Here is a 26,037-nt window from a genome sequence, read left to right on the forward strand (position 1 = left end):
GGTTATACCCAATTTGTGTCTTGAGAACCTTGATTGCTTGATATGGATTCTACCACAATCATAAAATATTTATTATTATTTAAAAAAATATATACAAACAATCATTCATAGACTACATCCACCTATCAGGAAATATGTGGTGTTTTGTTTCTAGAAAATATTGAGCAAAATTTAAATATTGTCTGTTTTAACGTAATTTATATAAGGACAGAACAGATGTACACAAACTTAAGTATTTCTGTAAAATGAAATAAAAAGCAGTATGACTGCAGATTTACGAAACCAATGCATGTCTAAAAGACTATCTCACACTTCGATGGTCTGATGGTATAAATATCAGCTAGACATATCAAAAATACATTTTGTTTATTTATTTATTACTGCTATTACTGGTATTATTATTATATGATATCTAACAAAGTGCTTGGCTAGATGGCCAGTGAGCTTACAAACTAAAGGATACCATGGGGATTTGAGACAAGAGGTAGCAGGGGAAGTTTGGAGGTGATGGCTGAAAGAGTTAACAGAGAAGCAGCTATTGGTAAAATACAAAGGGAATGAAGAGGTTATTGAGTGAGAATCTCAAACAGCTGGAGGAGCATGCAATATATTTAGGGGGAGTCTGGGTGGGCAGGAGGAGGGGAGGGTGGGTGGGCAGGAGGAGGGGAGGGTGGGTGGGCAGTGGGGAGAAAATAAATGCAGTCTTTACTGAATTGAGTGTGAAGTGAGGCCTGAGGAATAGAAATAGAACAGTCATATGAAGGTATTTACGACTGGGGAGGGGAAACGGAGAGTGGGAGACGGGGGGAGGGGAGGGGGTTAGAGTAGCCATGTGTTATATACTATTGAAAAGTTTAACAACCAAATTCTATCACCCAAAATATTAATAACTGTCTACATGAAATATTGGTCAGAAACATTAAATGACAGTAGTACACACTGCATGCACAAACAATTACAGTGGCAAACTGCAGATCTATAGTAACACATGAGAATATTGTAGCAATGTGGGAATAAATGAGGTGGAGTATTGTCCAATATTGAGTTTTCAAATTTATGTGGAACAGTTTCTAGAAAGTCAGTCTGTATTGCGCAGAAAGTCACTAAAAGTGTCTGCAAAATGTACAATGCCATCATATCATAACATCTAAACTATTTGGTAAAATTGAAAAAAAAAAACTAATAAATATAGAAGATAATATGGAAAGGTTTTTGTACTTTTCATTTGTATTTTAAATTTACATTTTTGGGTGCTACATTATATTGTTGGATTTCAACACATGATTATATTACATAAGAAAGTTTTTGACATTTAAGATGCAGTTTCTATAAAAAAAAAAAGACCATGATAACACATTAGTAGCATAGCTCTATTTTGTTTTGTTTTATTTAGGTTATATTGTGCAATATACAAGATAAGAAAACGCAGTTAATTCTTTGGTCGCCTCATTTATAAACAAAATATTGCTACGTCCGAGAGGCTTTACTGCAAATCTTTAGAATGCAAATTAGAATGTGGACTTCATAAATACACTTGCAGCTTAATTCCCACTGGAAAACACATAACTATAGAATACTTTGTGTTACTTAGTGAGGTAAATGATCCAACAAAAAACATAATCACCCTCCCTTAAACCTGACTGACCCGTGCACTTAAGCCTACAGGCCTACATACCTGCTCTTTTCGAAGTCATCATTTTCATGCTTAATATACTGATATAGTGTAATTTCACTCATAGAAAGTTAGCTAGTTGTACTGGCTACTTTCAGTATGTTTTCACCTAAGATAACCTACAGGGTCTTGTATTCATTAAAAAATCATGCAACTCTCCCTTTCCGTCATACTCGTATTTAACAGACACTAACCTATTACTGTAGGTTGAATGAATAATACAGAGCCTTAAGAGATAATTAAAATGTTAGTAATGATATTTTGGCATATTTATAATTTGTACTTGAAGCATTTCTTTCCTGATCTTATTCTGCAATAAAGCATATGACCTATATTGTCATATTATTAAAATTAAATATAATGCCATTCTTCATTCACTTAATGCATCTTTAAAACAAAATGGAAATTGCAGCAATGTTTGGAACATTAATCAACTATAATTTGCAATATTGAGACTTTTTCTACATTAACTATAATAACATCTTCCAAAATGGTATAAAGGAAACCATAAAAGTAACTATCATGAAAATGTGATCCCTAATCTACATAAAGCGCTAATGAGTCCCTTACTTTTCTACCCTATGTACACACACACTCACACACACACACACACACACACACACTATATATATCTATATATAGATATTGTTTTTTCTTATACAATGAGCAGCATGTCAAACCACATCTGTCATGAAAAACGTGACGGTGGCAATTTATATATAATAAAATGTCATCTTTGTGAAATGAAAATTGCAAGCGAACTAACAGGTTACATTTTGTTTTCTTGAAGGTGTCTATTTATTTATTCATGCCTCATTTCAATTGAACTTCCATTCTCACTTTGAAAGAAGTTAGAAGACTAGGCCTTTTTCATTATAATTTTATTGCCTTAATATTTTAAAGGAAATCTGGATATTCCCTATAACTACTGAAACATCTGATTCTACTACATCTCCATTGTTATTCCTATCCCATGCTGCATCTAGTGAAGATTATTCGAGTAATAATGAGTACAATGGGAGAGGGATAAAACAACCCAGGTCTGTGAAGATACCTGAATAAAGGGAGCAGGGCATTTTAGATTCCTATTTTATATTTCTGTATGAAATCACCCTGCAGTGACATGGATCTGAGTGACTTGTTTATGGATTCAGTGTCTTGTTGGACTCTGTCTATAATAATTCTGCATCTGTTTTTACCTATCTTGTCCTTCCACGTGTAGATCATCACTTAAAGAGACTTTAGAGACCCCTAAAGTACTTTATTTTGCTGAAAAGCTTTAGCAGCGTATCCTTTTTTCTTTTTGATTATGCAAAAAGTGCAGATTTCAATAGAAATTGACACGTTTATAAATTAACTTGGTTGCACCCCCTTGGCTTTCAAGCAGACAACATGTCCTGTTACTTCCTGGTTTGGTTAGCTCAGTGAAGATAAATTCAAGAGTCAGGCAATTACCCAGAGCACCTGCCTTGAAAAGACGTCTCATTGAACTGCATTGGGAAGTCTGTGATTGGACAGCCCCACAGAAAGTCTGGGCGGGTTTAGAAGGGGAGGGATTGCAAAGGCAGCAGACAAGAGATCTACAGATTTTGCAAGCTTTTTTTTAGATATATTCCTTATAAAAATACATAATTAAATGAATGCACATTTTCATTAGGGGTACATCTACTAAAAAAGTGATTTTAATTAATATTGTATTCGTGCAGTTGAGTGTCCCCTTAACTATGTAAATCCTACTCTAACTCTATCAATGCTTAGAAACACAAGAATGCTCATCAGACACCAAATAACTAGTTTTGTATTATTTATTTTTACTAAATTCAGATTGGGTGACTCATGCTCTATAATTTTTTTATAAGAATACCTTGTTTTAATTTGTATAGCTTTTAAAATATATTTTTATCTACATTTTCCTAGATTACTTAATTAAATTGGGTATTATGGATCCTATTGGATCATCCAAAATCTAGGAATACAGATCATTTGAAATATGCTGCTTATTTTGTCCCAAATACAGTAATATGAATGAGAAAAGAGGAAACATCAATCAAACAAGTATAACTGTTTTAAATTATATATTGCTATATAACATTTAAACTATGAGTTTTATCTCAAAATCAATGTCTATTGCCCTTTGACCAATCACTATACTGGTGCTAAAAAAAAAAAAGTCTTGTAAAAGTGTAATGAGTGATTATTTTGAAAATGGTATTATTTCCAAGGAAAATAAAAATCAAAAAGTTGCAACAATGAAAAAAAGTTTGAAACTTGTATGCCAAGTCTACAGCTAAAAGTCATTTTATACTATTAAAATGAAAAGCCTTTCCTTCGATCTCATATTTCACTTAAGAATACATTGTCATCACAATGGGTTTTCAGTAGCGAGTGAAAAGGAAATTAGAATATGCTAACATATTTGCTTGAACAGGCTTGAAAGATTTTTTTTCCACTTGATTGATACTTAGGTAAAGCTCATTTAGTTCTATGAAATACGTTTGATAGTTTAGCCTTTTTTATGATACTGTTTCAAGTGCAGTATAACAATGCAACGTGGACAAATTTCACGTTCAACAATGGAGGGATTTGGAGTCAAAATAATGAATGTTCAACATTTTAATGTACATTATGTTTCTTCGATATACACTTGTACAATCTAAAAAAATCAAGTATTTCTTTGTGCAATCCTTTTCTGTTGCTTAATTCAAGAAAATTATTTTCATAACAATCCTACTACTTACATCTTCCTCATATGATGTGAAAATCCAATTTATTAGAAATTGATCTAGTGAATGTATAGATGTATTTTATTTAATTTTCTTGTTCGTGGTTGTTTTTGCTAGATTGTATTAGAAACGTTCAAGACTATTGGCAAATTGGCTCAAACCCCTTATGTCTGGACTGATCCACCCTGATCAAGCAGGTTTTGTTCCTGGCCATGATTATTATACATGGAGCAACAATAAATAAAATTCCTATAGCCTTATTGACAATTGATGGCGAAAAAGCTTTTGATAGGGTAGATCAGTCCTATCTATTTTCTATATTGGAGGCTTGGGGGTTTGGGCCTAGAATATCCAATTGGATACAGACACTATATAGAGGTCCCAAAGCTAATATCCGAGTTAATGGACAATTATCAACTCCTTTTAACATTGGTAATGGTACTCGCCAAGGGTGACCCCTATCCCCTCTTCTTTTTGTCTTAGCATTTGAACCAATTCTTGGGGCCATACGAAGGATAATAGAAGATGCAGATCCACTTAGAACTAGATTATTGATGGATTAAACACCCCCTAAGATAAGGGATTTTCCCCAATGGAAAAGCAAGACGACACTCATAGATATAATGAGAATTTCCCACTTAAATTTCTTTTTAAATAAATCAGTTATACCATATTGACACTCAAGAGATAAAACACAATTTGAGTGTTTGTTTGTGGTCCAGGGATAGTAAATAAACGGTAGCTATCCAGTATATATAGCATAATACAGAGAGGTGCTACGGAAAAGCTAGTACCTTCTTTTCAACGAAAGTGGATGCAAGGTCTCAATATTCAAATGACTAATGAGGATTGGTCATTTGTGCTTAAAATGGGAATGAACTCACAAGTCAGCATCTCAAGAAAAATTATATTTTTTAAAAGAGTCACTAGATGATATAGGACTCCAGCTCGATTGCATAAATACTGTCCATTGGTTAGTGACCGATGCTCGAGGTGTGAAGCTAAACGGGGTGATATGGAACATATTTGGTGGGAATGCAAATATGTTAGATCATATTGGCAGCATGTCCTATGAGACATATATAAGATTTTACCCATATCTAAACAACTAACCCCTTCAAAGATATTGTTGGGTTGGCCAGGCTCCTTTAAAGAGAAACATAAACAGCTATTGTTGAACCACTTATTGAATGAACCAAAATGCTATGATCCTGGTCTTTTGGTGTAAGTCCATAGTTCCAACCAGAGAACAATGGATACAAAGAGTTGATAAAATGAGGGAAATGGTGAAAATCCATTAAGCAGCTCAGGGGAAGAGAGAATATTATTTTAAGGTCTGTGAGCCCTGGCTAACTCAGTGGATGGATCCTCTATAGATAAATAATCATCTTATTGAGCTTAATGTACATTTGCAGAATAGGCAATAGGCAGATTCCCTTCCTTCCCCCTCCTCCCCACCCATATTTCCCCTCTTTTCTTTTTACTTTCCCCCTTTTCTATATCCTATTCTGATTATATTTTTTTCCTCCTTATTACTCATCTTGAGTATTTCTTCTATATCTAATAATTTTGGTTGATGCAGTGAATTTTCTTTCTTTTTTTTTCTCCTTTGTTTTTTTTCTGTTTAAAAAAGAAAAGAAGAGAGCTAAAGGGAAAGGGAAGAGAAAGGAGATGGGAAGGAAAGGGCGAGAGGGGGAGGGAAGAGGAAGGAGGAGAAGAAAAAGAAAGAAAGGAGGAATTTTAAAAATGATGATTTGGTATTTGATGAGGTTACTCTTGAGATAAAGAGGCATAAACTAAATAGCAATTTCTGATGTGGGAAAAAAACATCACAATGGGTTTTTAGTAGCGAGTGAAAAGGAAATTAGGACATGCTAACAAATTTTCTTGAACAGGCTTGAAAGATTTTTTTCCACTTGATTGATACTTAGGTAAAACTCATTTAGTTCTATGAAATACGTTTGATAGTTTAGTCAATTTTCATGATACAATACAACCTGTTTCAAGTGCAGTATAACAATGCAAAGTGGAGAAATTTTACATTCAACAATGGAGGGATTTGGAGTCAAAATTATGAATTTTCAACATTTTAATGTACATTATGTTTCTTCGATATACACTTGCACAATCTAAAAAAATCAAGTATTTCTTTGTGCAATCTTTTACTGTTGCATAATTCAAGAAAATTATTTTTCATAACAATCCCATTACTTACATCTTCCTCATACAATGGGAAAATCCAATTTATTATAAATTGATCTAGTAAATGTATAGATATTTTTGTTTGATTTTCTTGTTCTTGGTTGTTTCTGCTAGATTGTATTAGAAAAGTTCAAGACCAGTATTCCATAGGTAGATCTAGAGTCACTGTCAAAGCAATTCTGGGGAAAAGCATAACTGCAGTTGCCTGAGGCTCAGCAGCGTATACCTTCACATCTCAGAGCCAGACCTTGATTATAATTTATTATGTTTTTAAATATTATCACAAATGTAATTTAAAAAAAATCATTCTGAAAATATTTATTTTCAATAGTGTTCCAAAGATTGCACTTCAAAGCCAAGTAGTCCTTTTATTAATTGAATACACTTTGTATTCAGAACTGTGTTTCTGACACATCCAGTACTTTTGATATAGTCCTTAATAGCTTTTAAATTCCTCATCCAAGCCAGTCTCCCAGGTGAAAATAATCACTGTGTAACATAAGAATCAGTGCAACTCTATAGGATAAAACTTGCTTTAAACAAAAAAACGTCATAGTCACATCCAGCAGGAAACTACCAGATTATATTCTTGTAGACAGTATATTAGTAAATATGGTTTGGGCAAAGTTAGGAAACAGATTGCATAGCAAAAAAGGCACTGTTCATGTAAACATTTTGTATGGAGTCTGGTATCCACAGTTTCTATTGAATTCTTCATTCTTAATACAAATGTGAATTTATAAACATATACAGTAAATATTCAGAGACTGATATGCAGAGAATCTGCAAACACTGTTTTATACATTTAATAATGTTCATGCACATTATGGTCAACATGTACAGATATGTCAGTTCAAAGCCTTATTGAAAGTAGCAAGCCACTAGTAAGTATTATTATTATTATTATTTTTAATCCGAAAAGTAAACAATACACAACAAAAGGACAACAGAAGATGTACAATATATTGCACAGTTAAAGAGGACAAGGAAAGTATCTGATATTTTTGTTTGTATAAATCTTTTTGTTCTTTTATTGCATACAATCGTATTTTAGTGGCACTGCATGTATCTTTCACCCTTAATAGTTTGTATTTGTTTGTTGACTAAAATAAGGAATACCAGCAAACAGGAAAACAATCAGAAAAAAACAAACATTAGTAGCCCAGCGTATTAACAACCAGAAATTCTGAGAACTATCAAAGGTTTACTAGAACAGAGCCCAGAGCATATCTCTACAAAAGTTCACACGCAGACCATGCAACTTTTTATTCATTATAGCACAATGTTGTTCTGGGTTTAGAAACCTTTGAAGAAGAACCTCAATAAATAAATAACTCACTGAATCACTAAACTAAACTAAAATATAAAAAATGTTAAACAGTTATGTTTTACAGTCCAGCAGCCACCCACATTGATGTAAAAGTATCAATAATTCTATATCAATTGTTTGGAAAATGAGTTCCATTCTTTGTGTAGACTTAATATAATATAAGCATGACTTGGATGTTACTTTTGGGAACCAGCATTAAAAATAAATGTGCATACAGCAGAAGAGGTAACAATTATTATTAGAAAGATGTAGGAATACAAAGCCAGTAATAAAAAATAAAAACAAAAAGAGGTTCAAGACTTTGAATGAGTGAGTTGAATATCAGGGAAAGTGGAATAGTCAACATATGAAAAGCTAATCAAAATAAAAGAACAATACAAGCATTAAATAGCAAAGGAACAAGAAGTAAACATAAATATGTTTAAACAATTGAGCATTAGAAATAGGTATGTTCTGTTAATTCCTCCTGAAGAGATAGGTTTACTAGCATTCAATGTCATTTACTCCACGCTAGCAGGCCAGTGTAGGCTCATTTTGCAATGTCTGCCCACACCTCCCATGCCTCACCCTTCTGTCAGTCCCTACATTGGCTTCCTATAAAATATAGAGCTCAATTTAAAATTCTGGTTCTTGCTTTCAAATCTCTACATAATGCTGCTCCCACCTATCTATCCTCCCTTATACACAAGTATGTCCCGTCTAGGCCCTTACGATCTGCTGAAGACTTACGTCTATCTTCTGTCCGTACTCCCCCCTCTGATGCTCGCCTTCAAGATTTCTCAAGGGCTGCACTATTCCTGTGGAACTCGCTTCCCTCCTCTGTTAGATGCTCACCCAGTCTCCACTCCTTCAAAAAAATCGTTAAAAACCCACTTCTTCATAAAAGCGTATCAATTAAACTGTTAATAGCTCCCAACTGATTTCTCTTCTGCAACTGTCACTAGTCTAATACTATCCTTACCTTTTGTGTCATTTTACCCCACTCCCTCTAGCATGTAAGCTCATTGAGCAGGGCCCTCAACCCCTCTGTTCCTGTGTGTCCAACTTGTCTGGTTACAACTACATGTCTGTTCGTCCACCCATTGTAAAGCGCTGCAGAATTTGACGGCGCTCTATAAATATCATAATAATAATAATAATAATAATAATAATATAATTGCTGTTACTTGAATCTGCTTCATACAGAGTAAATTCAATTAGGTAATTTTTTTTATTTAAAGGAGCACTATAGGGTCAGGAACACAAACATGTATTCCTGACCCCATAGTGTTAACACCACCATCTAGCCCCCCTGGGTCCCTCATGCCTCCCTAGAAATAGCAAAATCTTACATGTATTAAAGTCTGGAGCTGCTAGCTCTGGCTCGGTTTCCTTTAGAACTGCCCACTGCCTGCTGATATCAGCAGAAGTGGTAGCCTGATCCAATCACAATGCTTCCCTATTGGATTGGCTGAGACTGACAAAGAGGCAGATCAGGGGCAGAGCCAGCATGATACAAACACAGCCCTGGCCAATCAGCATTTCCTCATAGAGATTAATTGAATCAATGAATCTCTATGAGGAAAGTTCAGTGTCTGCATGCGGAGAGAGGATATACTGAATGTTTGGATGCATTTTAGGCAGCCATGACCCAGGAAGGATCTCTAACAGCTATCTGATGAGTGGCCAGTGGAGTTATCACTAGGCTGTAATGTAAACACTGCATTTTCTCTAAAAAGACAGTGTTTACAACAAAAAGCCTGAAGGTAATGATTCTACTCACCAGAACAAATTCAATAAGCTGTAGATCTTCTGGTGACTATAGTGTCCCTTTAAGGTAATCAGAGAACCTTAAGGACAACAACAAAACTTATTGCTCAATCTATTCATTGTACTTTGATATCTTAATATACCAGCGATATGGGGTTTCCGGTTTAGTTTGTGGATAAGAAAACATCAGAGGTGAATGCAGAATATACGAAAATAAATCATTTACAAGGAAACATATATTCTAGTGTTATATTAAAAGTAAATGTATATATTCCAATGCCTGTAGAATCAATGTTATGAAAGTAATGATTTGCATTTTCTAGTCTTTGCTCACTTCATTAAACATAATAATGCGATGTACGGTTTTGACCTTTCTCCTAGTTAGGGCTGATTACTTATTCTTCTCTCTGCCTGTGGAAAAGTGTAACAGAATATGAAGTAAACCAAGCAATGGCATTATAGAATGTTAAAAATGCCAATGTGGCTACACACAATTTTGGAGTAGAATATTTTGAAAAGTCATGTCATATAAATTAAAACATATTAATGTCCCTTATTACCTTTTCCATATTTATTTTTATTTGACAATTTGAATTACTGACAGCATCTACATTAACAGATTGTCTTGCCGTATGTTGTAGGATTTTTCAACCGATTTATTTTCAGAACAATGCAAGAACCATAGAATTTCAACAAAATAAGTCAGATCAATAGAAAGGATCAATATGTATCTAACAGACTACAGTGAAATTAGCTGGATGAATCAGTGGGATTTATTTACAAAAGATCTGCTCCTTGCTATTTAATATGCATACAGTTTGTTTTGCAGTTATTTGTTTTCAAATCTAAAACCGTCAGTGCATTCACAGCGTTATTTTTACCGTTATTATAACTAGAAAAATGCATTTCAATTATAAAATATGTTTGCCTATAATTAATCTAGTAATGTATACATTAGTTAGTGGAATTCTGTGAACAATGAAAATTGTAATGTTTTTCTAACAGTGACCAGAGACGATAACTCTCTACTTTTCAATCTAACCTGGGCAGCTGTATTTTACAGAATAAACAAAAATGGCATTTTGTTGTGAACAAAAAATAATACAATATATTATATATATATAATATTCCAGTTATATGTATTATTGACAAGCATGCACCCCTAATTACCAATCTCCACTATATATAGAGCGAGATATATTATATCTTGTTGTGGTACTCACTGGCTATTCAGCTGTTAGATATACTAAATACCTTTATTTATCAGCTAGTTAGCTGGGTTACAGAATCCTATTAATTCATTTCACGGACTTGCATGCGAAGCAACTTTTCTGATGATTTAACACATATAAATCTAGAACAGGATTTTGACTCATTTATGAATTAAATCTTCCATGATTCTTGTTTTTTTTTTTTAAACTACAGACTAGCCTGGAATTGTTGGAATTTTAGTCCAAAACATGTCAGATTGTGACAATTTGACATCCTTGACAATCTAGAACATACGTATTGATGTCTTACAGGGCAACATTCTAATGAACTATTTATCCGTTTTTAAAGTCATTAATTGGAGACTTCAGACTACGTGTAACACCCCAGTTTTACTGAAAGGGAAGCAGCAACAGTTGCTGTAAACTTTATTAATACCAATGATGGCCCTCTCATTCTGCTCTATGAGGTCTGAACCTATCCAATAATCCCTGCCTGTCTAGCTGTCTACCAAGGGTTCTCTTAGGTCAAATAGTCAATTTAGAAAAATCTGTAGATAATATTTTTTTCTTTTTGACTATTTCAACCTATAATGTGTAATTCCATAGGTAATTTTCTACAATTTCCAATTGTAATGAGCTCCACAATGTTCTGTCACAGTATAAAAATATCTGAACTTGCGCCTGACTTTTACTGAGTGTGGTGAACAAAAAAAATGGTCAAATGAATAGATAGGAAAGTCTCCAATTCACTTGCATTTTTAACACAGACATGTTAAAATTAATTTGAAAATGTGTTTAGTAAGTAAATGCACTGTCCATATTACTAAATTCCTTCACCCAGGCATAACATTTATTGAAGATATCAAATCAAAGACATTGCTTAAGATACTTGTTGCATATGAGATATATGATATATAAAATTATTAGGTGAAAATGTTCATATTTGCAATATTGTGTTTGCTTATAGCCTTTGTTTTTTTTCTGTTTGCCAGATGTATATCCAGACCACCACTCTGACAGTCTCGATGAGTCTAAGTGCTTCTGTATCCTTGGGTATGCTTTATATGCCCAAAGTTTACATTATAATTTTTCATCCAGAGCAAAATGTACAAAAGAGAAAAAGGAGCTTCAAGGCTGTTGTAACAGCAGCCACCATGCAAAGCAAACTGATTCAAAAAGGAAACGATAGACCCAACGGGGAAGTGAAAACGGAAATTTGTGAAAGTCTTGAAACAAACAGTAAGTAGGTCTTTTTTCCAGGTGTCCAATCTTACCTACTATTTCCTATATGTACTGTCTAATATGTCTTCTCATTCATCCACTTCAGTCTTCCAGTGACCTACACCATTAATGCATAATCTTAGCACTGAAGTTGTTCATGAGGTTCATATTTATCATAATGCTCAGGTAGCCTACAGTCTTGCGGAGCATTATGGGGAATGGAGCTCACAACCATTAGCAGTTCTTCAGATAGTCCTAGTTGCCTTATACATTGATTCTGTACTTGTCTCTTATAATTTCCTCTTATAAAGCTTTCGTCATTTTGCAGAATTCACACATATTCCATATTAACAGATTCTGAAAACTGGCGGGCTGACACATCAGTGTTTCAGTTTCCCAATCTTCAGAAGTTAGTTAATGTATATCATTTTATTTAAATAATAATTTTCAACTTGGTTGCCAAGAAAATAGCCAAGAGGGACCTCTAGGAGCTGATATGAAGAAATGAGAAAATAAGTATAATAAAGGGACCCCTGTATTTTCTATGGCCAGGAGGCACCCTGTATCATCAATGACCTATGCTGCTTAGAACCAAGCTTCCAATTTTAATGTCAAGTTACGAGTGGGCATAGAGTTAGAGCTGCAAATCATTTTATTTTTAAGCCTCAGTTCTTGAACCTTTGATTGCATTTATAGTGAGAAAGAAAGATTCAAATAGTTATCTATGTGGGGACACCTCAGGGATAATGATGATAAATCTTAAGTCCAATTGTTACCATGCTACTTGATGTCCTCTTATGTAATCACTTCTTCTACCATGATAATTATCATTTTCTTTGTGTATGTGTGTTTAAATCAGTGGGTGATTTCACACTGGTGATCCTTTGATGTGGCTCAGTTAAAGTTGCATTTCAGTTAAAGAGAATGATCAGAACAATTTTTATAGTTTACAATGTATAATTTGTTCTACAATTTATTTTTCGAATTTGTGGAAAAATTAAACATTTTTATAAACAAGATTAAACAAGATGAAAATGAAAGAAGAAATTGAAAGTAAATACACTATACTAAGCATCTTATTTTTAAAATGCCACACAACATAATAAACTACAACAGACCTGTGTATACGATATGCACACCTTCTTACCGAGACAATTCTAAACTAAATATGATATGTGCACTTTACTACTGATGTAGATTAATTTAGAAATAAACAAATATGTTTAAATGTCTATCTGTTCCTGTCCAAATCTGAGATGATTAAATTGCGTATACGCAGAAGTAAGCTCACACTGACACATGGAGTTCAGGTTAAAAGCACTTCAGAAAATTTTAATGCCATCTAGTTGGAAAACAGTTATGCAGACCTTTTTAAAGGCAAAATGACATCATCATTGAATATCAGATAATAACAAATAAACATCATTAATTGGATTAAATGTTATGTGACTATATCAGTGTCCACCCATCAATATTATTAATTGGATCAAAAACTAAGTGGTTAGCTTCGTGTCCACCCACCAAGAGGTGGTATTATTTTGGACACGGGTGGGGACGAGGGGGTCTTGAGCGTCATTTTACACGGTCGGTGATGTCAGATCTTGTGGTCAGGTGCAAGGTCTCTTATGAATAGAACATTTCATTACTACAGTGTTCTCATGGCCTTCAATTTATACTATGTTGCGAGTTAGGGGAAATTCAGCAGTTCCTGGGTTAGTCATATCTTTATGGAAAAATACAGTCTTTGTCTATTGTGTTAGATGTGCTGAGCAATTCTGTCATGTAATGTAGTTTTCATATGGAGAAGTCAGGTTATGAGGACAAAATGGAGGATTTGTCACAGCATCAGGTTAAAATGGAGTTAGTGCAATAATTCAATACAAGTACAATAAAGATTTTTTAATAATTCTACATCAGTCCCCCCTATGAAATGTTAAATTCTAAGAGATAACAACTTTATTGGTTAGTTTCAGAGGACTGGTTAGCCCAAAGGCACAAAACCCTATGAAGTAACGGTTCTTAAAGTCTTCTTAGTTCTTCAGAGGGACATCATAAATAGACAAGCTTACATTACCATATGGACCTGTGTTATCTGGAATATAGGCACAACAAGTCATGGTGACAGGTAAACGTTGTTGGTTGCAATAGATATAATAAATGCAAATCAAAATATTATTATTATTATTAGCAGTGACGGTTGGGAAAATGGACTCAAACTTTCCTTTTAGAGGGGTGCTCCTCTTTATGTTCTGAAGCATGAATGTGGTGTGTCAAGAGTACCTTGTCATGTATTATGTGTATGGACATAATAACCTTGGCTAGGGCGCATTTGCTTATGCATTGTAGTATTAAACCTGTCCCATGCTACATCAGCGTAGGTGGATTCGGATCATTTAGTCAATATTAATATCACCACAAACTCAGGATGGGCAAATAATCCTGAGGGAGCTTGGCGTTTGGATCTCTTTAGCTTCACGAGGTCTCCTTTTGGGGTCCTCGGCTTTCCATCGATGGCAGGTGGTCAGGCATTATTATGGCCATCAAACACCTACTTGTTGGTATCTTTTTATTTAACAAGTCATTTTTTCTTTAGAGTCAAAAGTGTGTCAAAATCAACAAATGTTACTTCTCATGTTGCAGAGAGAGAGAGAGTCTTGAATCTGGAACAATGAATCCACTGAGTGATCTCTGTAACTTTCACAATGCACTATTGGGTATATGGTCTTGGTTGTCACATTGATGACCGGCTAGGCTTCTGGCCATCCTGACAAAATGTCTATTATAACTAGTGCATATTTGACCCAGTAGCTCTTTGTCACCTGGATTCTTGAAAGGGATATTGAGAGTTAGCTAGGTGCTTAGGAGTATTTAGAGATCAAAGAGTTCATGAGGGTCTTGGATAGGTATAAAGTTCCATGGGCTCACTGCCCAGTACATGTTTTTGGGTAAACAGAGCTTGAGAGTGTTGGAGTACAGCCCGTCTTCAAGGGTTGCCCCTTTCTGTTTTTCCAGCTTTGTATTTCTTCAGGGTCAGCAGCTGCTTGTCATTCTTTCAGAAGCTTGAGATCTGTAGGTAGGATCTACATGGTGAGTATAGAAGTTTCTTTAGCGGACACCATTCTGTCCACTTCCCTTGGTGCACTTGTGGCTTGGTTGGCAGCTTTTAGTCAGCTGAGTGGTGCTTCTTATTTTCCAGATTGATCCAAAATAATGTGCTGCACCCAGGGCATATCTTGAGTCAGTGTAGGTATTGGCATGTCTTCCTTCAGGCATTTTGTATGCCACTGAGAAGGCTGTCAATTCAGCGTCTTGAGCAGATGTGGGTGAGGAAAGTGAAGATGCTTGACGTACCTGATCTTCTGTAGCAACAGCAAATCCAGTATGGTACCTTTCCTCTTTATACGCAAACAAAGTGGAGTCAGGATCTGGTAAAGCTACTGCATGCTCTGTTGAAAGGTGTCTTGTTTCTTCTTTCATCTGTTCAAAACAACCATGAGGAGCAGTAGAAGAGGTTTCCTTACCTATTTCTGTGTGAGATTGAGGGGTATTTGTCTTTCTATTTACAGTTCTCTTGCTGACCCCCCTCTGTAGAGAGTTGTGAATTGATTGTTCATGTTTTGTTCTAATGAGTCAGGTTCCTTTCATGAGATTTCTGGGGACTTAGTGAAGAAAAAAAACATGAGGGACAGCCACCTCCCTTACAGGTGTCTTACTTCCATGGGAATCTGGGTCAGGACCGCACTATTTCCTTGAGAGTGCCCAAAACAGTTATTTCATGTCTGAATAATTTTTCGTTAGTGTGGTATTCCCCCCTGGGAAGTGGCGGAAGAGTGGCCAGAGCAACTTTCCTTCAAAATATAATGTTGTCAGGTAGAGGCAGAGTTGTCTATGGGTGGAGGAAATTGGTAAGGAATAAGAAGGGAGGAAGCATATAAAGGATATAGATATGGTGGTGGGGAGATGGAAGAATGAGTAGTGGATAGAGTGAGAGGGAAGAAGGTGGAGTAGGAGGAGGAGAAGGTGGAGTAGAGGAAGGAGTAGGAGGAGGAGAAGGAGGAATAGAGGAGAAGTAGGAGGAGAGAGGAGAAGGTGGAGTAGAAGGAGAAAGTGGAGTAGAGGGAGGAGTAAGAGGAGGAGAAGGAGAAATAGAGGGAGGAGTAGGAAGAGGAGGGAGGAGTAAGAGCAGGAGGAAGGAGTAGGAGGAGTAGAGGAGAAGTAGGAGGAAAGAGGAGAAGGTGGAGTAGAGGGAGGAGTAGGAGGAGGAGTAGAGGAGAAGTAGGAGGAGAGAGGAGAAGGTGGAGTAGAGGGAGGAGTAGGAGGAGAAAGTGGAGTAGAGGGAGGAGTAGGAAGAAGAAGGAGGAGTAAGAGCAGGAAGAAGGAGTAGGAGGAGGAGAAGGTGGAGTAGAGGGAGGAGTAGGAGGAGGAGAAGAGGAGAAGTAGGAGGAGAGAGGAGAAGGTGGAGTAGAGGGAGGGGTAGTAGGAGAAAGTGGGGGACTGTAGATGAAGGGGAGGGATCGGTGGGAGGAATAAGCGGGGGTGGGCAGGTAAGGGAGCAGACAGGTGATGTAGCAATGGAGGATACATCAGAAATCAAGACTAGGTAGAAATGCAATGGAGGCTGCAAATAGCCCATGTACAACAACTATTAACTGGCCCTATGCTTTCCCTAGAGAAAAATAATAAAAGGCTAACATGCTCATCTTGTCTCCACAAGCCTCGAACGTTTCACTCCGTGGGTGTCCCGCAGCGGCTAGCCCACCACATCTCCCACACCAGACTTGTGCCCGTGGAGACAGACGCTATCCCTGACTCTCGTTCTTTATTTCATTCATTTATATCTAACATCTCAAAATGTAATTCCTACTTATATCACAAATATACATTATCACAATTTTATGTCTCGTAAATGGGATAAAATGTATTCTACTCTTCACTGATAATGTATTTTTAAAACATACAAAATAGACAAATAACATTGTCTTCTGCAAAATAAATGGAAAAGATAATGGAGATTTTGTTAAGCTTATAAATGGCTATACATTAATCCACATTTCTTGTTCTCCAGTTTCTGGCTGTTAATGTCAATGTACAATGTAATAGAGCAGCAGGGAATGCTATCAGAATGCTTGGTTGCATAGGGAGAGGTATTAGCAGTAGGAAGAGGGAAATGCTCATCCCATTGTACAGAACACTGGTGGGACCTCACTTAGAGTACTGGATACAGTACTGGAGACCATATCTTCAGAAGGATATGGATACCTTAGAGAGAGTTCAGAGAAGGGCTACTAAACTGGTTCATGGATTGCAGGGTAAAATTCACCAGGAAAGGTTAAAGGATCTTGACAGGTATAGCTTGGTGAAAAGACGAGACAGGGGAAATATGATAAAAGCATTTTAAATACATTAAGGGAAACAACACAGTAAAAGTGGAGACTATATTTAAAAGAAGGAAAACTACCATAACAAGAGGACATAGTCTCAAAAATAGAGGGACCAAGGTTTAAAAATAATATCAGGAAGCATTACATTACTGAGAGGGTAGTGGATGCATGGAATAGTCTTCCAACTGTAGTGGTAGAGGTTAACTCAGTAGAAGAGTTTAAGCATGCGTGGGATAGGCATAAGGCTAAGCACTTGCTGCTAGTAACAGATCTAGAATTAATATACTATAATGCCCAAAGTCTCAATTCCTATGCATATGCAATAATAAAATATCTGGGCTTACAACAAAAATTATGTTAGTCAGTCTTTAAACTTGGCTTATTCATTTGTTAATAGTTATGCTTATAATGTTAACAGGTCAAGAAATCTTTGTTTATTAGAAACTTTTTATAGTAAATGTTCTTTAAGATAACCCCTCTTCCAGCATGTTAACAAATTTTTTTTTTTTTTACAAAGTTCAAACACACTTGTTCACAGACACTTTTCCTGATATAGGGAAACTAATAGTAGGATAATTTTAGTAATTGTAACTTTTTTGTTCATAATATATGGGAATTAAGGAAGACAGCATGTCTTAGGATAGGATGAGCGTGGTAGAAGTAGATCTCGTCAGCCTTGGATGGCCAGAATTGACACGATATATGGGCGGATATGACTTTACTAAGGGCAGAGTGAGGGCAGGAGCCAGGACTGACGTGTCTCTTTAAGGACAACCTTCTTTTGTTCTAGGGGCCATTTTCTTTTAGGGCATTTCAGCTGGCAAATGAAAGCATTATACATTTAACAGCCCGTGAAGCTTTGAAATAACATGGTGCAAAAAAATAAACTCACGGGATGCAACCAACCTCCCCCATGATTCACCAGCTATTAATCACTCAACACGTCCAAATACATATACAACGCCACGGAACCTGCTGGCGTCGCACGAATGGCAGCAGCAACAACACACAAACCCTAGAAACCTCCTATACGACACATCACTCCTATGTAAGTAGCAAAATACACAATTAGAATATTTTCTAGCAAAAATTCCATTGCTAAGTCTTATCAGTAATAACTCTACGAAACACAAATCTGAATCGCACTGAGTCGCAACCACGCCCCCCCCCCTCCTCCTCCCTCCCTTGTCTCACAGAAGGCAAAAAGGGAGGGGTAGGAGGAGAGAGGGAGAGAAACAAGAGGTAGGGGGGACTGCAAGCATGACATTTTAACCATGTCAGTGCTGGAAAGACAGTTACGTTACAATTATTGCAAAAGCAAAGAGACACAAAAACACAACATTTAATAATACTCTCAGTGAAACTCAATACAAAACCCCCACCCTCTACCAGGGTAATGGCTAACAAAAAAAAAATACAAAAACAATTATTATAATATACATATATTCTTAACCCTTTGTGATCTAGTTCTTCCTCAACCCAACCTTCCTGCTGAATAGCATTGCTACTCTGTACCAGTAAGCTTGCTTTCTTCTCTGTCAGTAATCTACCACATCAAGGCACAGCAATTTTACATACTTTTGCAATCTTTGCAACACCTTTAACCATCTCCTCACCCTCTCTGTCTTCAACTAAATCACATGCTAGCCAGCCCTTACTGGGCTTACTTAAATCCTGCCCCATAATCCCTTTTCCCCTACACCAGCGTCCTAGATATAGGGAAAGACAAGGAAAATTGAACAGGAACGTCTACAATGCTCGACTACCACCTGAGAATTGTGGGCCCTTCTCAAGTGCGTCTTCCCAAAACGTAGACTAGTCACTGAATCCGCCTACCCGGGGTGGTAGACACGGATCGGAGCGAGGTGAGAAGTGTGTGACCAATCACTTCTCTTTTAAGAGGAATGGGAGTGGATAGTATAATAGTACAGGAAGTGTAGAAAAGGTAAAGGGTAAGGAAAAAATCCTTAGAGACAGACACAGGAGTTTGAATGACTCCTAATTAAACAAACAAGACAACAATACAATTGAAATACAGTGCATGCATCACAGTTCAAATGAAATCAACAGTAATCCCTTTCCTTTAATCATGTGCTTACTCCAAAGTCACCTCCCTCAATCTCGTAGTGTCCCCGCTCGGAGAATGACTTCATAAAGTCTCACTACCAGCGGCCAAGGATAACAGCTAACACCGGTCCGAAATCCTTTCTAGCCTCCCTCGTTACAGCAGTCCACTTAAAGTGGCCGCGCCACCCTCACTCCCGTAGTGCCCCTATAAAACCCACTTTAGTCTCACTACCACGTGATGCGGAAAACAAGCAATGCATACCTGAATCCCCCCAGGAAACTGAGTCCCCTGCCACAAGACTAAGTCTCCTACCACAATTACATAATCAGGGAACCTTCAACTCAACTAGAGCCGAAGGGTCCGGGTCAGGAAGCCCCCAACTCAACTAGAGCTGGAGGGTCCGGGTCAGGATGCCCCCAACTCAACTAGAGCCGGAGGGTCCGAAAGCGCACAGTGAAGCTAGCTAGGCTATCAAAGTGACACAAAATTGGATCACAGGAGACTATGATTCTACACAGATCCCACAGTTCCAACACTCCTCTTTTTCCTTACAGCCACAGCCACGAGGCTCCTAAAAGAGGTAAACAGGCAAAGAAGACCCCCAGGAAACTTCCACAGGTCAACCCCCCTTTTTCCCTACAGCCACAGACACGTTGTTCCTAAAAGGAGTAAAACAGGCAACAGGACTCCAGGCAAATCCCCCGGGTCCACCCCCCTTTATCCCAAAAGGGGAAACAGACAAACACAGGACCCCCAGGCAAACTACCACGGGTCCACCCCCCTTTTATCCCAAAAAGGGGAAACAAATAAACACTCAACCCGGGCACTTAACTAAAACAGGCCAATTCAAACACACCCAGGCAACAGATAGACTAAATGCAGGTAAACAAGTGAGTAACGAGACACCGGGCAAGATATTACCTGTCTTTGATGTCCTCCCGGGAAGCAGTCACAGACACGTGGACGGGTCAATCAAAGGGGCCGGAACATACCGGTGGCTCTGCAGAAGTCTCTACCGTGTACCTGGAGGTGATCAATCTCCTTTCCTACCCCCAGGACTCCCCCGTCCAACAGCATCTTCCTTAGGACGGCTCACCGGCCAGACATAGCCCGATGCCCCACGTTGGAAAGCGCCAAATTGATGTAGATTAATTTAGAAATAAACAAATATGTTTAAATGTCTATCTGTTCCTGTCCAAATCTGAGATGATTAAATTGCGTATACGCAGAAGTAAGCTCACACTGACACATGGAGTTCAGGTTAAAAGCACTTCAGAAAATTTTAATGCCATCTAGTTGGAAAACAGTTATGCAGACCTTTTTAAAGGCAAAATGACATCATCATTGAATATCAGATAATAACAAATAAACATCATTAATTGGATTAAATGTTATGTGACTATATCAGTGTCCACCCATCAATATTATTAATTGGATCAAAAACTAAGTGGTTAGCTTCGTGTCCACCCACCAAGAGGTGGTATTATTTTGGACACGGGTGGGGACGAGGGGGTCTTGAGCGTCATTTTACACGGTCGGTGATGTCAGATCTCGTGGTCAGGTGCAAGGTCTCTTATGAATAGAACATTTCATTACTACAGTGTTCTCATGGCCTTCAATTTATACTATGTTGCGAGTTAGGGGAAATTCAGCAGTTCCTGGGTTAGTCATATCTTTATGGAAAAATACAGTCTTTGTCTATTGTGTTAGATGTGCTGAGCAATTCTGTCATGTAATGTAGTTTTCATATGGAGAAGTCAGGTTATGAGGACAAAATGGAGGATTTGTCACAGCATCAGGTTAAAATGGAGTTAGTGCAATAATTCAATACAAGTACAATTAACAGATTTTACTATTAACATGACGTAAAGTCATGATTTTATTAATGACACGGAGGCGAGTATTATGCATTCTCTTTCTTTATTATACTCCCAGCAGCAAGAAGAGGGAAGTATGAGAGAATCATAGAAAAAAGAAACCATAACAATAGCCTGGTAACAGTAGCACCAATCAGCATACAGTATAATCCATATAGGTGTAGTGTTCCTTGACTCCTCCTCTTTCTGCGTAGATCCTGAAGACCATTAGTGCAAATTCAAGTATTCCAACCATAAATACGAATCCACGAACAAAAAACCATAACTGGAACTTCAATCTAGAACCGTTTCAACCGTGAACTCTCCAGTTGTATTCAAGCTAAAAGAGAGGAGAAATATGGTAATATCGAAATCTCGTGACTGTCATTCCGCAATCAACAACTCGTAAACCAAGTTAATCAAACGATGTAACTATATAAAAAGAAAATTTTCAGCCATATTGCTAGATCAAAAATGTATCACATAAGTCATGTTCATAGACTCCTCACTCACCTGTGTCATGAATGATCTTGTACCTACCGTATTAAGGCATCCTAAATGCTTCATGTTCTGGGTTGTAATCCACTCACCACCCTGGGTAGGGCGGGTGGGAATAATACTCGCCTCCGTGTCATTAATAAAATCATGACTTTACGTCATGTTAATAGTAAAATCTGTTAATTTTATTAAAGACACGGAGGCTCCTATTATGCTATTTCAAAGCTGAGCAACCACTGTATTCGAAATGTGTTGCACTGGGCGTAAATAGAAATTACGAAATGTAGACTCATTCGACCAGTCGGCTGCCCGTAGTATATCTTCCAATTTACAACCCAACATGGACGCTTTAGAGGCCATAGCTCCGCGAACGGAATGTGCGGAAAAAATCGAGGTGTCTATGCCTGCCATTGACAGCAGCCACTTGATCCAACGAGCTAAAGTAGCAGTAGATACTGGTAGGTGAGGTCTTTTGAATGAGATGAACAGTGGATGGATTTGTCCTGGACGGAGTGAAGCCGTGCGATGCTCATATTCCTTCAGACATAACACCGGGCACAAATTTGGGTTGTCCGGCAATGCTGGGTAGGAAACTTCCTTAGTCGAGGATTTCGTTCTACGTGAAATATTGAAGGATACTCCGTTTGGGGTAAAAACACGTGCATGCCAGTCTAGCGCCCTGACATCAGCGACTCGTTTACATGAAAGTAAACAAAACAGCATCAACAGTTTGGCCGACAATTGTTTCAGTGAAAGTTCCTGGTTCATTGGCCACGATTCGATCAATCGCAACATCACATTGACATCCCAAAAGGAAGAATATCGAATTTGAGGAGGACGAGTAAGACGGATGCCTTTGAGTAAATGACAGATAAGGGCATGCTTACCTATTGGGGTGCCATCCAACCCCATATGTCCCGCCGATATAGCTGATCTGTACAGATTTATAGTACGAAAGGCTTTCCCTGCCTCAAAGAGTAGAGTCAGAAATTGTAGGACTGCTTCTGTAGAAGCTGATATGGGATCCATTGACTGTCCCATGCACCAATCAGACCATTTTCTCCAAGCCGATCCGTAGGCACGTCTGGTACCTGGTGCCCATGACTCTGCCAAGAGACTGAGTGTCGTCTGCGAAACCTCCTCGAGATTCCATGATCTCCTGAAATGAGCCATGCCATCAGTTGCAGTAGGCCTTGGTTGGCCAGTTCGTGACTCATTCCCTCTGGGTTGGTTAAGAGGTAGGGAATGTCCGGCAACAGTTGTGGGAAATCTATCGACATTTCCAATAATTGAGGAAACCAAGGTTGTGACCTCCATAACGGGGTTATCAGTGCTAGCGTCCCCTTGGAATATCGAAGGACCGCCAGGGTCCGAGAAATGAGGTTGAACGGGGGGAACGCGTAGTTCCTGTCCTTGGTCCAGTCCTGCAGGAATGCATCTGTTGCCAGAGCATCTGGATCCGGTCTCCAACTGAAGAACCGAGGAAGCTGGGTGTTCAGTCAAGACGCGAAGAGGTCTATACTGAAAGGTCCCCAGAGCCGTGAGAGGCGCTGGAAAATCATTGGATGGAGATGCCAGTCCCCTGCGTCTCGAAGGTATCGGGAGTTCCAGTCCGCCATTGTATTGTCTTGCCCCGGAATGTATTCTGCTATTACCGAAATGCTGTGTTTCAGGCAATAGTGCCAAAAATCTCGAGCCATCAAAGCGAGAACCTTCGATTTTGTACCCCCTAGATGGTTGATATAACGTACCGCTGAGACGTTGTCCATCTTGATTAAGATTGAGCATGAAATGCCTGTGGGGGTCATACTGCGAATGGCAAAGGACGCTGCTAGTAGTTCTAGGCAGTTGATGTGTAACAGAGACTCTTCGTTCGACCATCTGCCACCGGTGGAAACTGACCCGCAATGCGCGCCCCAGCCGTGTAAGCTGGCGTCCGACTCTATGACCAGGTCCGGCGTCGATCCAAATATCGCCCGTCCGTTCCATGCCTCCATGTGTGCTAGCGTCCAGTCTAGTTCCTCCCTGGAGTCTTCGTCTAGTGTGACGCAGGTTTCGTATGAGTGACCAGAGCGTAGATATGAGGCTTTGAGTCGTTGTAGGGCACGATAGTGTAGCGGTCCTGGAAAGATCGCCTGTATGGACGATGCCAAGAGTCCTATGATCCTCGCAAGTTGTCGGAGGGAAATAGTTGTACGGTGCATAAGCCGTCTGATCTCCTTCTTGATCGAAATCATTTTGTCTTTGGGTAGACACAACCTCTGTTGAACAGAGTCGACTTGGAAACCCAGAAATTCCATCTGCCTGGAGGGTTGTAGAATTGATTTTTCCCAATTCACCAAGAATCCTAAGTTTTGGATAAGGTGGATCGTCCAGGATAGGTGAATGCGAAGTTGGGATTGAGATTGGGACAGAAGAAGGATGTCGTCCAGATAAATTATTAATCTGACCCCCCGTGTGCGCAGGAAAGCAATCACTGGTTTTAGCACTTTTGTGAAGCACCATGGAGCGGAGGATAGGCCGAACGGCAGACATACAAACCTCCACTTCATTCCCTGCCATTGAAACTGTAGTAAGTTTCGGTGCGCTTCTGCGATCGGGATTGTCAGATAAGCGTCCCGTAAGTCTATTTTGACCATCCAATCCGATGGTATGAGGAGGTCCCGAAGGCAATGAATACCCTCCATTTTGAAATGGTGGTACTGTACATACGCATTTAGGGGCCGGAGATTTATTACTGGACGTACCCCGCCTCCTTTCTTGGGGACCAGAAACAAGTTGCTCACGAAACCTTCTGTGTCCCATGGGATTTGTTGAATAGCGTTCTTGGACGCTAATTCTGCGATCTCTGTAGAGATCATCATCTGGTGTTGGCTGGCCATATTTAGTTCTCGAGGGAACTGTGTCTGAACCGGGTGGGAGGTTAACTCCAGCATGTACCCTTGTATCGTATTTAAAACCCAAACATCTGCGGTTAAAATCTTCCAAGCATGCTGAAACAATGCCAGTCTGCCCCCCACTTTTACATGGGAAAAACTGAGATATTCGGTACTCACCATAAGGTCGTCTGCTTGAAACAGACCCCCGTGGTCCACGGGAACTCCAGGGCCGACCCCGAGAAGGGAAGAAAGGGGTATAGTGCCTCTCTGGTACTGGTCTCTGATTATTAAAGGAGCCTCTGCCGGCTCTGGTTGAGCCTCGAAATCCACGGCCGGGTAGACGGCTCCTTCCTCTGCCGGCCCCTCCAAAAACCCGTGGTGCAAAAACTCTCTTTAGAGATGTCTGAGCCTTATCAATTGCCGTGAACGTCTTAACGTACAGCCCCAGATCCTTAATAAAGGATTCGCCAAATAATAAGCCTTTAGCCGCTGGGCCCGGCTCGTTGGTTGCCATGCTGGTCAGTTTGGGCTCAATTTTTTGGAGAATCGCCTTTCGGCGTTCGGTAGCCATAGCCGCATTGGCGTTACCCACCATGCAGACTAATCTCTGCAACCAGCCTATCGCTACTTCAAAATCAAATTCGCTTTCGCCCGATTGGGCGGACTCCACTAGCTCGTATAGTTTAGTTATGGGTCCCAAAGTATCAAGGAATTTGTCTTGACAATTTCTGAGGGAAAAATCTAATCCCTTCCTTGGTTTCCAACCAGACTTGTTCAAGAATTGGACCAGCTGAGGGTCCACGTCTGGAGTCTTTTCCACCGAGTCTGGGAGGATGGGACGTGGGCATTCTGCCCGTAGCTTATTACGCCCCACTTTGGATAAAGGTTTTCGCACCCGAAGTGCGAGATACTTCGCAATGTGAGTAGGCGGCTCCCATGCTGCCGAGCGAGGGTGACGGAGATCATCTGGGTCAAATAACAGGTTACCCAGTGGGTCCCGCAAATGGTCGCCCTCGCCAGAGTCAGGAGGCGCAGTGCCCTGAGCCGTACTCTTTTGGGTAGCAACGTCTGTTTGGATGTCAGACCCGGAATCTGAAAGTTCCGCACTGTAGTGATCCATATAGGAGTCTTCATACTCCTCCTCCACACTCCGGTCCGAATCGGACGAATCCCCATGGGCACGTGCCCGTTTCCAAGTTCTGGCCGATTTTGCCCGGCCAGGGGCTCTAGTGCGCGGTGGTATCGCG

The 26,037-nt window shown here is 38.9% G+C and overlaps 1 protein-coding gene across 1 annotated transcript in view; it reads left to right on the forward strand.

Moving 5' to 3' along the window:
* The window catches only part of GRM8 (glutamate metabotropic receptor 8), an 827,801-nt gene that overhangs the window by 788,533 nt on the left and 13,231 nt on the right, over window positions 1-26,037 (forward strand). The window contains exon 10 of the mRNA XM_063446806.1: window positions 11,880-12,126. Coding sequence (XP_063302876.1) covers window positions 11,880-12,126 — 247 coding nt within the window. The remainder of the gene's footprint in view (window positions 1-11,879; window positions 12,127-26,037) is intronic.

This window comes from Pelobates fuscus, chromosome 3 (genome assembly GCF_036172605.1).
Source record: "Pelobates fuscus isolate aPelFus1 chromosome 3, aPelFus1.pri, whole genome shotgun sequence".
NCBI classification, from domain to species: Eukaryota; Metazoa; Chordata; class Amphibia; order Anura; family Pelobatidae; genus Pelobates; species Pelobates fuscus.